This window comes from Argentina silus (genome assembly GCF_951799395.1).
Source record: "Argentina silus genome assembly, chromosome: X".
Lineage (NCBI taxonomy): Eukaryota > Metazoa > Chordata > Actinopteri > Argentiniformes > Argentinidae > Argentina > Argentina silus.
The window spans coordinates 5,341,707-5,358,145 of record NC_139653.1 but is presented as its reverse complement, the minus strand read 5'-3'; the positions used below and the strand labels follow the sequence as shown (position 1 = coordinate 5,358,145).

The following is a 16,439-nucleotide window of genomic DNA, read 5'->3' as shown; positions in this document are numbered from 1 at the left end:
ATATACTGTATAACTGATGAAGAGTTAACCATTTATTAATTAGTTATCAACATTTATGAATGAGTTATCAACAATTGTAACTGATGAAATGTGACCTTAAAGTAAAGTGTAACACCGTTAACCATTTATTAATGAGTTACCAACACATTTCTTACCTACGTTTCTATTCTATGGTTACTTAATCAGGTATCCCGGCTACCTCACCTACGTACCCATGTTAATAGGTATAATCAGACTTCCACAACGAATATCTATTCCGAACATTCTCTCTACCAATGATATTAGTACACTATTTCAAGCGTAGATCCCTTTATACCTGTCACATTAAAAGTATTATACCTGTCACATTAAAAGTATTATACCTGGCACAATTAAAGTAAAACCACTTTGGAAACCACCCCACCAGTGAAACCACATGTACTTATTCTTTAGATTAGGCTTTAGGACAATAAATCTAAATGTATGTAAAATCCCAAATAAGGAGAGCAGTTTCAGTAATCGTTACAATATCACATAAGCATATGATAAGCAACAGTCATAATATGTTCAACGCCTCTAATTAACATCTTTTTAGGCCCAAGCACAATGCTATTTGCCTTAAACAATTATAATGAGAAGCACAGATTTAATGACAAAAAAAAGTTTGGTCTTACCTTCTTACAAAATATCTTGTCCCCCGCCTCAGGTCGATCAACACTATTCTACGTAACACTATCAATATAAGGTAACCTCTAAATATTCCTTTTTTATTTGTTTAACCTTATTAAAACTTATTATAAAAATCACAGCTAAAAAGCCATTGGAATTTAGCCTCATGCAGAGATGAAGGTCAGGTTCATGTTGAGATGGACCCAGAATGCAGCCCTCAATGGTTGGGTTGTTGTCCAAGGAGGTGGGTGTTCCTTCTTCTTTTTTCCTATGTTCTCATTTCCTATGTTTGTTTTCTAAGTTCTCCTTCAGATATTCAGGGCCCCTTATATACTAATTCTAAGGGACTTTCCAGCCTTGCCTACTAATTTGATTGGTCCACCTCATTTTTCTAGAACATGCTATAACCATTCAATTAATAGTTTTCCACTTCATGCATTATTGTGGACACGAAGCATGAGTCATTGTATAGGGTTCAAATGAATCAGTTAATCTTCCTCTTCACTTCGCATAGAGCAACCATGTATGTGTGTGTGTGTGTGTGTGTGTGTGTGTGTGTGTGTGTGTGTGTGTGTCAAAACTGACTTCTCACTCTTCAAAACAGTATATAGAACCTGGCCGGGGGGGGGGGGGGGGGGGTGCGGGGTCGGGTGTGTGTATTGGGCTGGAGGAGCAGCAGGCCAGCAGACCCCCAGTTAAGGCTTCAGCTTTTTCCCTGACCTCCACCTCTCTCAGGGTCACCAGCTTGAGGGTACCCATTTCCCCGAACAAGTTAGTCATTTTAGTCCTCAGTTCTTTCATGAGCTCCAAAAGCCTCTCAGTGTCTTTTGCTTCCGCTTTTGCTGCTGAACAGGCCTAACACACAGATCAGCAGTCCTAAGTAATTAATCAGTCCTCCTTTTCCAACAAGATACAAGTATAACACATATGCAAGAACTGAATCAAGGAAATATACTCACCGGTCACTTTATTAGGTACACCTCTTCAACTGCTCGGTAACGCAAATATCTAATCAGCCAATCACATGGCAGCAACTCAATGCATTTAGGCATGTAGACATGGTCAAGACGACCTGCTGAAGTTCAAACCGAGCATCAGAATGGGGAAGAAAGGTGATTTAAGTGACTTTGAACGTGACATGGTTGTTGGTGCCAGACGGGCTGGTCTGAGTATTTCAGAAACTGCTGTTCTACTGCGATTTTCACACACAACCATCTCTAGAGTTTACAGAGAACGGTCCAAAAAAGAGAAAATATCCAGTGAGCGGCAGTTCTCTGGGCGAAAATGCCTTGTTGATGCCAGAGGTCAGAGGAGAATGGCCGGACTGGTTCGAGATGATAGAAAGGCAACAGTAACTCAAATAACTACTAGTTACAACCAAGGTATGCAGAAGACCATCTCTGAATGCACAACACGTCGAACCTTGAAGCAGATGGGCTACAAAAGGGGGTCCAACCCAGTACTAGCAAGGTGTACCTAATAAAGTGGCCGGTGAGTGTAGATAATAGGTCTTTGTGGACACATATAAGACACATCCAAATGAATGGAGATACATTGACATTGACCAGTCTTCTTCTTCCCAAATTGTCTCTAAAGAAGAGTTAGAGAAGTAAAAAGGGGAAATCTCTCTCTTTCTTGTTAATTTGTGTATGTGGGCCCCAGGAGGACCTTGGCTCAGCCTCACCATCTGGTGCTGGGGGCCCAGCGCTGAGGCTGCCAGTACCCAGGTGACAGACATTGTATCCCAGCTCAGTCTCCTGAATCAGCCCCTTCTCTAGTGCTGCATATTAAATAACCTGTCTCACTCACTCTATCTGTCTCTCTCTTTCTCTTGTCACTGCCCACCAGCCCCTTCCCTTCCCCTCTCTCTCTCTCTCTTTCTTTCTTTCTTTCTTTCTTTCTATCTATGCCCTTCTCTCTCTCTCTCTCTCTCTGGGGTTGGAGCAGAAAGTGGAATGTATCAGTCATCCAATGAGCTCACTGAGACAGTCCTTCCCAAATGTAAAGAAGAATGAGAGAGGAATAAGGATGGAGGGAGGAGGAAGAGAAAGTATGCATCTGTCTCATGAGAGGGGGAAGAGCAGAGAGAGGCAGTGCGACAGAGAGAGAGAGAGATGGAGAGAGAGAGAGAGAGAGAGAGAGAGAACCCAATGGGGCCTAATTTTCCTGAGCCATCTGTTACCAGTCCCCGAGTTGAAAGCTCCACTTATGTCAAACCTCCCACCACCACACAAGCAGTGCAGAGTACAGAGAGACACCCTACACCTAATGAGTCTGCCTGCCTTTAGTTCCCTCATAGTCATCTCCTCTCCATAGTATAGCAGCAGCTCACCATCTTTATCCACCCACTCACTGTCATTGTGTGTGGTGATTTAAACAGTGGGAATAACCCACATTTAAGCAGTACAAGTGGAGATAAATGAAGCTGCCTGCGTGTTTGAAGGTCATCGAGGAGGTGTGTTGTATTGTGCTGTAGAAACATATGTAGGCGAATGTATATAGGCCTCAATGTGTTTGATACAATATTATAGCTTGACAAGCTATCTCTTTTACGTGTTGTTTTTTAAGTGATATACTTTAAATGCCTGCTCTATTTTTCTCTATTCAAACCGTCACAGTTCTCATGTCTCTTGTGTTGGAATTGAAATCCTGATTTGTAGCCTGTGTTTAATCTTGGTTGGCCAATGGTTGCTGAAGAGGACTCGCATGGGGAATCTACAACTATCTACCGGGGGAAGGGAACTCAGAGCTCAGAAAATGTGTCATTGACTTTGCCTCCAAGCCACTGTTTTTTTTTCTGTTCATAACACATCTTAGTGGGGCAGAGACACTAACAACACTCACACAGAGCCTGGCCTACATTCAGAGAGTTTGTATAGCCAAAATGTGTGTCAAATCCCAGGGTTTAAGAGCAAAAATACAACTTGGTGCTTGAGTGCACTCTCTAGATAGGATAGATAGATAGATAGATAGATAGATAGATAGATAGATAGATAGATAGGTACTTCATTGATCCCTGAGGGGACATTAAGGTGGTACAGCAGCTCACATCACAAACAACAACAACAAAATAAAGTGATAATAGAATAATAAAATAAAATAGACATCTGAAACATTATATACAGTAAGAACAGTCCAGTGTGATTTAACATCCCCCAGCCAGCCGGAGGAGGAATTATACAGTCTTATTGCGGCAGGCAGAAAAATGTCCCTTTGTGTGGAAAATGTATTTATCATGGCAAAATACAACAACATCCTCCCTATAACCCCTCCCCAAAATAGACTTGCAGTGTCGGACATTAGCTGTTGTGTTTCTGCATGCGCGCACGATTCGAAGAGAAAGAAAGGGTCCACCCCTCTAGAACACCCCTGGCAGTAACAATATGTTTGTATGCAAACCGAGTGTCGGGTAGGACACTCCATATTAGAAAGAGCTTTTTCCAAAAACCGTTCGTAAATGAACCATTAGAAACCTTTTAGAAAGCTTACATGTTACATACTGGACCTTTAAATAACAATGAGAGTTAGAGGGGGAGGAGAGAGAGAGAGACAGAGAGAGAGTGAGCGTGTGTGTATGGTATGTGTGCGTGCAAGAGGGAGAGGTAGAGGGAGCAGAATATCCTGAGGACAGACCATTCCACTGCATTTGAATCACTTAATTTACTCTCTCTCTCTTTCTCTCAGGCTAGGCCTATTTCTATGTAAATTACCCAAAAAGGTTACACTAAAAAGAGGAATCTCCTAAGGTACAAAATGTTGTTTATAAACAAGGGAAAGGTGAATGTCTAGGTGCAGAATAATGTTCATAATCATATCAGGTTCATCAGGTTCATCATCATATAATGATATACGTATCATTTGTGGCTGAGTTAAACCCGATAAATCTATTTATCTATCTATTTTAAATCCAATTATTGACTGAAACCGTCTACAAGCTATTCCCGTTTGACGGTATCATTCATAAGGCCTGGGCTACCATCTCAGGCCCAAATTCTCAACTGTCAACAGCCTTCTAGACAATGGCTCCAGCCAGCTACAACATGATGACAGACTGGGTTGATAGTCTGTATCATCACACAATACAGTGTACTTACATCATTTTGATTCAGTGTTTTGTGTCGTCGTAAGTATGTGACGGATGCCAATTTGAGGGGGTAAAGACGGAAGGCTGTTTTGACCGCGGACTGCAGAGACACGAGCATACTTCTCTTCAGCAGTTTCCACACGATTTTTCTGCGCTGCCACCAGGCTCCAAATCCCAAGTGCGTCGAACTGCGGATGATTGTGTTGTTCAATATTTTATTGACAGAGGCTTCAAAGATTCTAGCTGCAGTGACACTGTGGATATTCTTTCTTACCACAACCCTTGCCATTTTCCTCCTTTTGCTGCTTGTGGAGAATAGTTCTGCATATGGAATCAGGCCCGCCACAGGGACTGCGTGTGTGCGTGTGTGACCATCACAAATAATCAGTCCTCACAGATAAGCATAGAGAGCCCCCATGTGGCACTTTGTGGAAAGAGACTTGTATTATAGACTCAATTATACAACTGAGTTGATACGACAAGGAGGTCTATTATGCAGTCTATCAAAGTCTATAACCACCAGTCAGTGTTTGTACTGCATAGATCCTTTATCTTGTTCATTCCTTTGAAAAGCTGCTTTAGTGAGCGGCCTTAACTAAACATGTTTTTAATATAGGCTCATAATCTGTGAGAATGTAATTATTCTGATTTGCCCTAGGTAAGGACATTTGCTTTGACAATAAACAGTGTAATGCAAACCTCTGAGATCCCGGGGGAGTATCTGTCACTTACTGCTCTAATTATGTGCATAATTGATTAGTGTGTACAGCTATGCTAAGAAAGACTAATGAAAGACTAATGCAATGCCACCAAAGAGAAGTCTAAATGGTCATTCAATCACACAAATTGTATCAAGGTGTAATGAAGAATGGACTGTGTAGTTCTGTGATCAGCAGTGTAAAGGTCAAATCCAGGTTAACAAACCATCGCCCTGTCCAGAATCCCTTTGCCCTCTACCCCCTAGAAAAACATTGCTGTTTTAAGGTTGATAAACACATACTCCTCCATACTTGGACACGCTGGCGTAGCTGAGCAGTCAGTTCAATATCAAGTTATAGTGAAGACCGAACTCCACACCTGCAGTTCTCAAAGATAATCAAATCACAGGCACTAGCTTTTCACCGCTTGTTTTATTTGGATTACCCCCCCAAGAGCACATGGTGTGTGTATTGGTATGAAGTAGCTGGCTTCTATTCAGTGAATGAAACATTTACTGTATAGGACTACAGATATAAGCCTGGGGTAGGCTACTTAATGACATAAAACTGTATTTTGTTGTCCCAGGGAGATAACTTGGAAGCAGTAGCTGATAATATATCCACGTGCATTATTTTCCTTTTGTCTTAGCCCCAGCCCCCAGGTGTATGTGTGGGATACTACTATATTAAAATGTACCAGAAACTCAAAATGATCAACTGATTAAAAGTCTTCTGATAGGGTTTCAACTATTAAACTATTTGTAACTCTAAAAACTCATCTGGTAACATGGTGGAATGCTGATTTAGGCCAACATTCTGAGAGCCCCATTGTTACTGCAACTGCTATGGAACTTCCAGAACACACGTGCAGAACATTCTTAGAATTACACAACAATGCACTCTTGGCTACCAGTTCTACCCCACTGAAACCACTCAACCAACCCTCTACCCACTCCACTTAACTACCCCAGGCTCATCCTATCTATCCATCTAACATTCTATTTAGGACTGTCTAACATTATCAATCTAACCTTTCACCAGTCACTACTGCTTCACTCAGTATAGCCCATACTAAATAACCTCTTAATTGTATTGATCTATCTATCCATCCTCTTTCATTTACCAATTCATCCATCCAAACCATCAACTACCCAGCAAATCTATCCATCCATCGAAACATCTTTAAACCTTTTCCACTACGAAAATAAGACTGTGCAAGCCCAAAGTTTCTTGTTTTTCTACTTGCCATTATAGCATCAACTCCAAGTAGAGTAATCTATTGCCTATGAAACAATGAATACCCAACTATTGCACATGTATTCAAAAGACTGTTCGAAATATGTTCATTGCACAACTGAATAGTACAAGCACTCAATACATGTTAATTAATGAGTCATAAGAAATTTAAAATTTTTTCAAAACTTTGTTTTTTATTTGATGACAATATACAAGAACATCTTGAGCACGATGATGACCTTCCCAGATTCACCGGTCTCACTGTAGGGAAACACAAAAAGCAACATTTGTTCATTTGCAAGACAATCCTCACGGAAAACTTCTCTATTTATCCAGTCAAACACGAGTTATACAACACTTAGGGAAGATCAACTAGGAGAAGAGGTTCTTTGGTTTAAGGATTACCACGGGTAATGAAAAGAAATTGGGACCTAAAGGAGAAGGCTCAACCTATACATTTTTAACTGCAAATGTATCTAATGAGTAGCATATTACACTACAGCGTACCTGGTATACAACAATTGTATGTATTTTCATGTAGTATGAAAATAGGAAAATTCACAATTTGAATGTCACATTAGATTACATGTGGTTCAGTTGACTCATTGAAACACTGGGAATCAGTGTATTAATACCGGTGTAACTGACAACATCTGTTAAAATGTGAAATAGCATACCTGTACAAAAATAGTATAACCACAACCAATCAAAATCAGAGTCAACTTTAGAAGCAGAGTGGTGCCTAAACAACAATGTGTACTTATTTACATATTAACTTAGTATTATGAGCCAGGCTGGTTTTAGAGGGTGGGTATTGGCTTAAGAGACAGACAGTTGAAGAGGGGATTTGACAAAGGGAAGAGGTAAAGGAGAGATTTGAGATTTGTTGGGGGACTCAGGAGTCTAGGGTGAGACATGCTCTCTGGGGTCTACTGGAACTAGATCCAATGTGCAACACAGAAGAGCACCCCATGCCAATTCTGCTGGTATACCTGAAACTGACACCTCACTTCTGTAAAAGAAATCCATGGGAGGCAAAATAAAAGGCAAAAGATGGAAGAAAGTAACATTAACCGCTTTACTTAAGTACTAACTAACTACGCCTAGAATAGTTCTCTGAATGGCTACACGTTGGCTTCCTGTAAGAATTCAAGGCACATTTCACACAGGGAAGGAATAGCTTGGCAACAGAACTCAAATCCAGTGCAACATTTGTGTTTTAATAAAGCCAAGTATAAAGCAGCCTTTCAGAGATCAACTCTAAGGGACCTAAGGTAAGCAGAGCTATATATCATCAATAAGGCTTGAAGACTTAGCCAACAAAAGGTTTCACTGGGATCTAAAACACTATTACTGCTCAATTCGAACTCCCTAACATTAGTGTCTGTCATGAGTTAGAATGAGCCACTACGTATGAACTGGTAACTATAACCCATTGTGGATGCAGAATCCACATTTGGAAAAGCACAGTAGCTTTGGCTGCAATATGGGAGGTGGGGGATACTTTGTGGGGGTTAGCTAGGACCACCACTCCTGCATATTTGCACACAACAGTTAGTCTACTGATAAAAACAACATTTACCTTCTACAATCCCGAAGAACAATCAATAAGAGGAAAAATGACAAAGCAAATTAAAACAGTAAGAGTCAGATGAAGGTAAAACTAACACACTAACAAGGAAGAATGTGAGATGACCGCTAGACTTGAAGACCAAAGTGAATGTTCACGAGTGTCTCAAGTCTAAAGAGGCTTCCTCTCCTTAGCATTTCCTTTATCTGCAGTGATGTGAAAGAACCACACCAATATTACTTTCACCTGTCTCATCTTTTTAGATCAGTGCAGTTGATGTTGGAGAGGAACCAAAGAGGAAGCTTCTTTAGACAATGCAACTCAGTCAGGAGATGAACCAGAGAGATCAGAGACATTACCTTTTTGCCAGCAGCTCCCACACTGGCTTTCTTGGTGCCTCGTACTTTCTTCATTCTGTTCTTGCGTTCTTTGCGCTGTTTTCTGGAGGACTTCTTCTTCTCATAGAGACCGTGCTGTAGGAACACAAATGATTTTGTTCACTGGTGTCATTTTGATGATGAGAACAGGGATGTATTCATGACAACATAAAATCAGGAAAATCTGGATAATAGTTTACGGCTTGGTTGCTTTGAATGTCAAAACAGCAGGAATTCCTGACTGATAATGGAAAGTCACTCACCCTGGCCAGCCTATGCTTGGGCTCATTCTTCTTCGCGTAGTCTAGAGAGTCATAGACCATGGCGAAGCCTGTCGTCTTGCCACCACCGAACTGGGTCCTGAAGCCGAAGACAAACACCACATCTGGGGTGGTCTTGTACATTTTCGCAAGCTTCTCCCTGATCTCAGTCTTGGGGACTGTAGCCTTGCCTGGATGCAGGACATCGACAACCTAGAAGGGGAAATAATCAGACAAGCACTGACTTAACTGCTAGATAGCATGTTGACAAGACAATAATCCATGTGCATACAATAGTTAGATCATCACACAACATGAGTTGTCTGTGAATGGTGGTTTACCTGGGTGTGTATATCATAATGTTGGTACAGGTTAAATAACAGTAGTAACAGACACATACCATAGTTTGGTTATGTGTATCCAATTAAGGCGTAATTGGAGCTTACCATTTGCTTCCTCTGAAGCAGTCGGTTGGTCATGAACTTCCGGGTCCTGACTGTCACTGTGTCGTTCTGTAATGGGACGGAAGACAGAGTAAAACAGTTAGTCAGTCACATCAAAACATTTCAGAACAAAGTATCATGAGTTGGAATAGTTATCATGCCATTGAGCATTGGAGACACTACAAAACGTACCAACTAGATTTGCGGGTTTACAAATATGCCATTGCATACCATCACCTGCACAGGTAATGTTCGTCAGGTAAATATCTAGCCTGGCCAACATTAGGCTAAGGTTGGTGAAACCATGCCGTCAGGTTGCTTAACTAGCATAAGCGTCACAACCATTAAAACAGCTTCCCCAACACAATAAGCTACACATACCATGGCTATCAGCAGGTACTGTATGCCTAGACGCTATAGATAGTTAGGTCACTGTGTTATTGTAGTTATTGTGCGTCCTACACAACACTGTGGCATGCCATTTGACTCCAAGATTGAACGACATATTCCAGTTGCAGTCACTAGCATGCCGAGGCTACAAGACAGAAGCCAAACAGTGCTTGCTTGCTAACTAGCCAGTAGCTAATGCTTTGGGGCACACTTATCTTATGTCTTATCACCTTACTTGGACTAAGTCTGACTAGCAAGCCAAAGTAAAGCTCACCACCAGACACAATAACAGTAATACACCTCAGTGGCAAGGTCCGCATTTAAGTGTTCTTTCTAGCTGTGGAACTAGCGCGTAGAAAACGAGACGGCTAATGCTAGGCCACTGGTGTCATTGGAGTTCGGAAATCGCATCAAGATAAATTGTAAATTAAATAAATTGTACCACTTCCAATACTGGAATATTTCTGTAGGGATGCCTTGTAAGAATACATTAAGGTAGCGAATAACACATCGATGGAGGGATGGCGAGGATAAATAACAGATTTTATTGTAAAATGTGTGGCACTAAACTCACCATCTTGGCGTCAGCCTCTCTCAGGGATGCGGAAAAGGAGGAAGGACCTGCAGGCGGCCAACCATATGCCAGAAGGGAGAGTGTGCGACCTCAACGTCTGCCTGATGTAAAATCGGACAGTAATTTATTTATTTTTTGGGAACTATTTAGCGTCGGATTTTATTTATTGGTGGTCATGCTTCTTTATATGTCAGTCTTTGTCGTCTTTGTAGTCGTTTACACTTTACGTAGTTTTTTTACACTCTTTACGCTCAGCAGTTCTACTTCTAAAACGATAACTATGATGATCATAATAATTACTACAAAAGCTTGATAACTGATTGCTCAACCATGGTGATGACTGACAATCATATTAATAACTCGCTGATCTGATATAATTTCAAATTAAATGTGATGAATAAAGACATAACTTAATTCATTCATTTTTGACAGTTGCTGTGTGTGTGTGTGTGTGTGTGTGTGTGTGTGTGTGTGTGCGCGCGCGTGCGTGTGCGTGTGTGCGCGCGCGCGCGTGTGTGTGTGTTAGGTTAGCAATATCTTGTACCGAAAACTCTTAAGTATGTATTGTTTTCTCTGTGCTGCATGTTTCTACATTCACCAATCAATGTGACATTGTTGCAGCAATTGTTAAACCAGAAAAATACCTCTTCATCCCCCACTACCCCTCTGTACAGTTCCTCTACTGTTAATAATAAAAAACGAAATAATAATAATAATAATCCTTCCTTCTTTTAACATTGTGACTGCCAAGGGCACCTATTCCTATCATAGATTTTTTTCTTATAACGACTATAGATGATTCACCCCTGGTGAAGACATCCTTGGACCCCCTGCAGTTTGCCTACCAGGCAGAAATTGGTGTGGATGATGCCATCATCTACCTGCTACACAGAGCTCACTCCCATTTAGATAAGGCTGGCAGCACTGTGAGGGTTATGTTCTCTGACTTCTCCAGTGCATTTAATACCATACAGCCCTTACTACTTGTGGATAAGCTGCTGAGGATGCAGGTGGATGCCCCCATTGTTTCCTGGATTACAAACTACCTGACCAACAGGCCACAGTTTGTACGGCTGCAGGGATGTGTGTTGGACTGAGTGGTGAGCCATACTGGCACCCCCCAGGGGACAGTTCTGGCTCCCTTCCTCTTCACCCTCTATACCTTGGGGACTTCAGGCACAACACAGATACTCGCCATTTGCAGTTCTCAGACGATTCTGCTATTGTGGGATGTGTCAGTGGAGGCCAGGAGATCGAGTACAGAGGACTGGTGGACAGTTTTGTTGAGTGGTGTGAGCAGAACCACCTGCTACTCAATATCAGCAAGACAAAGGAGATGGTGGTGGACTTTAAGAGGATTAGGGTCTCCCTGTCTCCTGTTTCCATCCAGGGAGAGGAAGTGATTGTGGTCCAGAGCTACAAGTACCTGGGGTACTGGTACTGGACTGGACTGGTAACACAGATGTCCTGTACAAGAGGGGCCAGAGACGGCTTTATTTTCTGAGGAGGCTCAGGCTCATGTGCAGGACTCTTTGGCATGTGCAGGACTCTGCTGAACATGTTCTACAAGTCAGTGGTGGCCAGCACAGTGCTGTACACGGTGGTATGTTGGGGGGGGAGGGGGGGGGGCAGCATCAAGGAAGGTGACACCAGGAGGCTGAACAAGCTTATTAGGAAAGCTGGTTCTGTCCTCGGTGTCACCCTGGACACTGTGGAGTAGGTGGCCAATAGGAGGATGAGGACCAAACTCCTGGACATCATGGACAATCCCTCCCATCCCCTACATGACACTGTGGCAGAGCAGAGAAGCTCCTTTAGCAACAGACTACTACAACCACATTGCACTAGGGAGCACTATAGGAGACTCCTCCTACGGCTGGCTCAATCGGGGTGATCAGAGTCAGGCTGGGGGATGTTAAATCTTAACTGGACTGTTCTTACTGTATATAATGTTTCAGATGTCTGTTTTATTCTATTATTCTATTGTTACTTTATTTTGTTGTTGTTGTTTGTGATGTGATCTCCTGTAACGCCTTAATTTCCCCTCGAGGTCAATGAAGTACCTATCTATCTATAATGATTGTTTTATTATAGAGAGCTCCGGATAATCTCACCACTGCTCTTATTGTTATTGTCCCTTAACTTTCGTTTTGTTTTCTTTTAGTCCACTCCCGGCCCGGCCGGAGACATAAAAGATTCTGTAAGGGTGGACAAGTTATTTTTCTGTTATTCCTTTTGCATGTCTATTAGATTAGATTAGATTAGATTCAACTTTATTGTCATTGTGCAGAATACAAGTACAGAGACAACGAAATGCAGTTAGCGTCTAACCAGAAGTGCAAAATAGCAGAAAGTGCAATGAACAGTATTTACAGGTAGTGCAATATATGATCAGTAGTAGTGCAGTATAATATAGTATAGTATAAGCAGTATAATATAGCAGTGCAGTATAGCAGTATGTGAGTAGCAGTAGCATTATAGCAGAATAAATAGTTACAGTATGAGCAGTGTAGCAGCATATGAGCTGTATGGGTAATGCAGTCTAGCAGTATATATGTATTAACAGTAACATGAGGTAGATGCAGAATAAATATAAATATGGAATGCCGTATAAACAAGTATGTACAGTATGTGCAGTAGTATTAAAGAAAATATAGGATATGTGCATTATGAACAGTATGAACAGTATGGACAGGTATGTACAGAAGAGCAGTGGTATTGAGTAAGAGCAGGGGAGGGGAGTAATAGTGCAATAGTGCAATTGTCCGGGTGCGGGGGGGGGGGGGGGGTGGGGGTTGCGGGGGTAGTAGGTTGTCAGGTAGGTGTAGTGTTCGTGTTCAGCAGGGTGACAGCCGCAGGGAAGAAGCTGCCTCTGAACCTACTGGTTCGGGTGCGGAGAGACCTGTAGCGCCTCCCGGAGGGGAGTGGGGTGAAAAGTCTATGGTTGGGGTGAGAGATGTCCTTGACGATGCTGCGTGCCTTACGCAAGCATCGTTTGCCCTGGACAGCCTCGATGGAGGGGAGTGAGGAACCGGTGATGCGTTGGGCAGTTTTCACCACCCTCTGCAGTGCTTTCCGGTCCGATGCCGAGCAGTTGCCATACCATACTGTGACACAGTTGGTAAGGATACTCTCGATGGTGCAGCGGTAGAAGTTCACCAGGATCTGAGGAGATAGATGGACCTTCTTTAGTCTCCTCAGGAAGAAGAGACGCTGGTGAGCCTTCTTTATCAGGGTGGAGGTGTTGAGGGTCCAGGAGAGGTCCTCAGAGATGTGGACACCCAGAAACTTGAAGCTGGTGACTCGCTCCACCTCAGTCCCGTTGATGAGGATGGGGGTGTGTGCGCCAGCTTTAGACTTCCTGAAGTCCACAATGAGTTCTTTGGTCTTCTTGGTGTTGAGAGCCAGGTTATTGTCGTTGCACCACACTGTTAGGTGCTGGACCTCCTCCCTGTAGGCCGACTCATCGTTGTTGCTGATGAGACCGATCACCGTTGTGTCGTCTGCAAACTTAACAATGGTGTTTGAGCCATGTACAGGTGTGCAGTCGTAGGTGAAGAGGGAGTAAAGGAGGGGGCTCAGCACACAGCCTTGTGGAACGCCGGTGTTCAGGGTGAGGGTTGAGGAGGTGTGGTTGTGAAGCCTAACAGACTGCGGCCTGTTGGTCAGGAAGTCTAGAATCCAGTTGCAGAGGGAGGGGTTGATGCCCAGTTGCCTGAGTTTGGAGATCAGTTTGGAGGGGATGATGGTGTTGAATGCTGAGCTGAAGTCAATAAACAGCATTCTCACATAAGAGTTAGTCTTGTCGAGGTGGGACAGGGCGGAGTGAAGTGCCGTTGAAATGGCATCCTCTGTACTCCTGTTCTGCCGGTAGGCGAATTGAAAGGGGTCCAGTGTGGGTGGTAGGCAGGTCTTGAGTTGAGCTAAGACCAGCCTCTCGAAGCACTTCATGATGATGGGCGTGAGTGCCACTGGTCGGAAGTCATTTAAGCTCGTTGCAGTGGAGTGTTTTGGCACCGGCACGATGGAGGTGGTTTTGAAGCACGCTTGGGCTAGGGACAGGTTGAATATGTCAGTCCAAACCTTAGTCAGCTGCACAGCGCAGGCCCTGAGGACGCGTCCGGGGATCCCATCAGGACCAGCAGCCTTGCGTGCGTTAGTCCTGCTCAGTGCCGCACACACGTCGGTGGGGGATAGAGTGAGGGGCTGGTGATCCGCAGGGAGCACAGCCTTGATGGCCACCTCCTTGTTGTCCCTGTCAAAGCGGCCGTAGAAGTGGTTCAGCTCTTCAGGGAGGGAGGCGTCAACGGAGAGGGGTGAGGTGTTAGATGGTTTGTAGTCAGTGATGGCCTGGATGCCCTGCCACATGCGTCGGGGGTCAGAGTTGTTGGTGTGGGATAAAGAAATTATATACTAGAGAAAAAGATGGACTAGTTTGTTCATACCACTTCCCCAAGCCAGTAGTAACCTAGCCAATAGTTAGTATATGAGGAGAACTATTTTTTTTCCTTGATGATTCCGTGTTGTGACTCAGCAGCCCTATCACATTGCTTAATGACTGAAACCACAGTGTGAAGCTTAAACTTAATTTGCATGTGTGCAGTGAAATCTTCTCACAGTGCTGAATAGGACTCATAGTGGAATCTATTGTTACCAGGCTGCTACAGGTATAGTATCTCTTCTTCTGTGGATGAAGAGTCTCCTGTCTTCAACCGCAGACAGACGGTCCAGTTCATGGGGCTCCACAGTGAGGCCTCCTCCTCAGTCAGGTATCACCCTCCCACCCCCTTCTCTCACTCTTTGTATTACATGTACACTGTACCTCCATAAATATTGGAAAGAGGAAGCATTTTGTCTTCTTTGAGTATATACTACAGTTTGGATTTATGAGGTTAAAGTAGAGATTCTCAGCTTTAATTCAATGTTTTCAGATTGGTTTCACCATTTAGAAATTACAACCCTGTTTATACATAGTCCCCCATTCCAGGTCAACAAAAGTATTGGAGTACGCAGCCTGCAGGATCGCCGAGCTTCAGAGCAGAAACCAAGCCTGTTTACCACACATGAAGAGCAGCTACACTGTGGAGTCCAGGGTACACAAAACACACACACACACTCTCTTTTGATACGATTCAAAGTCCATCTTTTTCTCTAGTATATAATTTCTTTATCCCACACCAGCACATGGTTTGCTAGACACTTTTTTAAAAGACTGTTTTAACTACCATCTCTGATTCTTGTCTTATCTGACTAACCCCCCTTCCCCCCAGCAGCCCGGCCTGACTGGACCGATCCCAGATCCCCTCTCCTCACACTGCCTCTCCCTGATGCCCAAGGCCAGCATGTCTCACAGCCTCCGACACCCCACCACCGATCTGCAGGAGCCATGCACATCTGAGGCGAGGGAGGGGGGGGGGGGCACTCACTGGAACATGCACCTTCTACCAAATCATCCAAAGTAATAGTTGCACTTTTAAAAAGACCATCTCTCTTGCAGGCTATGAGGCAGACGAGCTGTTTAGCTCCTGCGAACAAGAGCCCATTTTGAACGTCCAACTCCAACCGCCTCCCCCTCAGCCCTTTAAGTCAGAACACCCTACTCTCTCCTGACGGTGGGCTGGGGTGTCTCTCTCACTCATACATGCATCATGTTGGAAATAAGATGTGTAGAACAGATATAGCTCTTTGTCATGGAGTATAGGCATTGCATTACACTGTGTTTCAGTCCTAATTTTCATTCTCTCTCTCTCTCTCTCTCTCAGCCTGAACGTCCCCTGACGAGCTGTCTCCTGCAGCGCGGACTTGACAAGCTCCGTAGCTCTAGCAGGAAGCGCAAGTGTTCAGGCAGGAAGCGCAAGTCTCCTGGCAGGAAGTCTCTGACACATTCAACATGCAAGTCATTACACTGAACAGAGACCGATGGACAAGATAAAATAGTTCTTCTTTAAAATTCTTAATAAACTGATAATGACATGAACAAAAACATATCAAGTATAAATGTCTCAACCTGATTAAATGATTACTACATAGTTTAAGAAAGGCTACAGCTAGCTTCATGTATCACCTGTGGGACAGGTCACCCCATCACATTAGATTAGACTCAACTTTATTGTCATTGCACAAATACTGCTAGTACAAGTACTGAGACAACGAAATATA

At 43.3% G+C, this 16,439-nt stretch overlaps 1 protein-coding gene across 1 annotated transcript; it reads right to left on the bottom strand.

Moving 5' to 3' along the window:
* Window positions 1–6,839: 6,839 nt before the first annotated feature.
* On the bottom strand, window positions 6,840–10,331 carry LOC310822546 (small ribosomal subunit protein eS24). The gene is made up of 5 exons (XM_083694918.1): window positions 10,281–10,331; window positions 9,320–9,385; window positions 8,877–9,086; window positions 8,596–8,709; window positions 6,840–6,927 (listed from the first exon to the last, which is right to left on the bottom strand). The coding sequence occupies exons 1-5, from the start codon at window positions 10,281–10,283 to the stop codon at window positions 6,925–6,927; spliced, it is 396 nt and encodes a 131-aa protein (XP_083551044.1). The 5' UTR covers window positions 10,284–10,331; the 3' UTR covers window positions 6,840–6,924.
* Window positions 10,332–16,439: the final 6,108 nt, after the last annotated feature.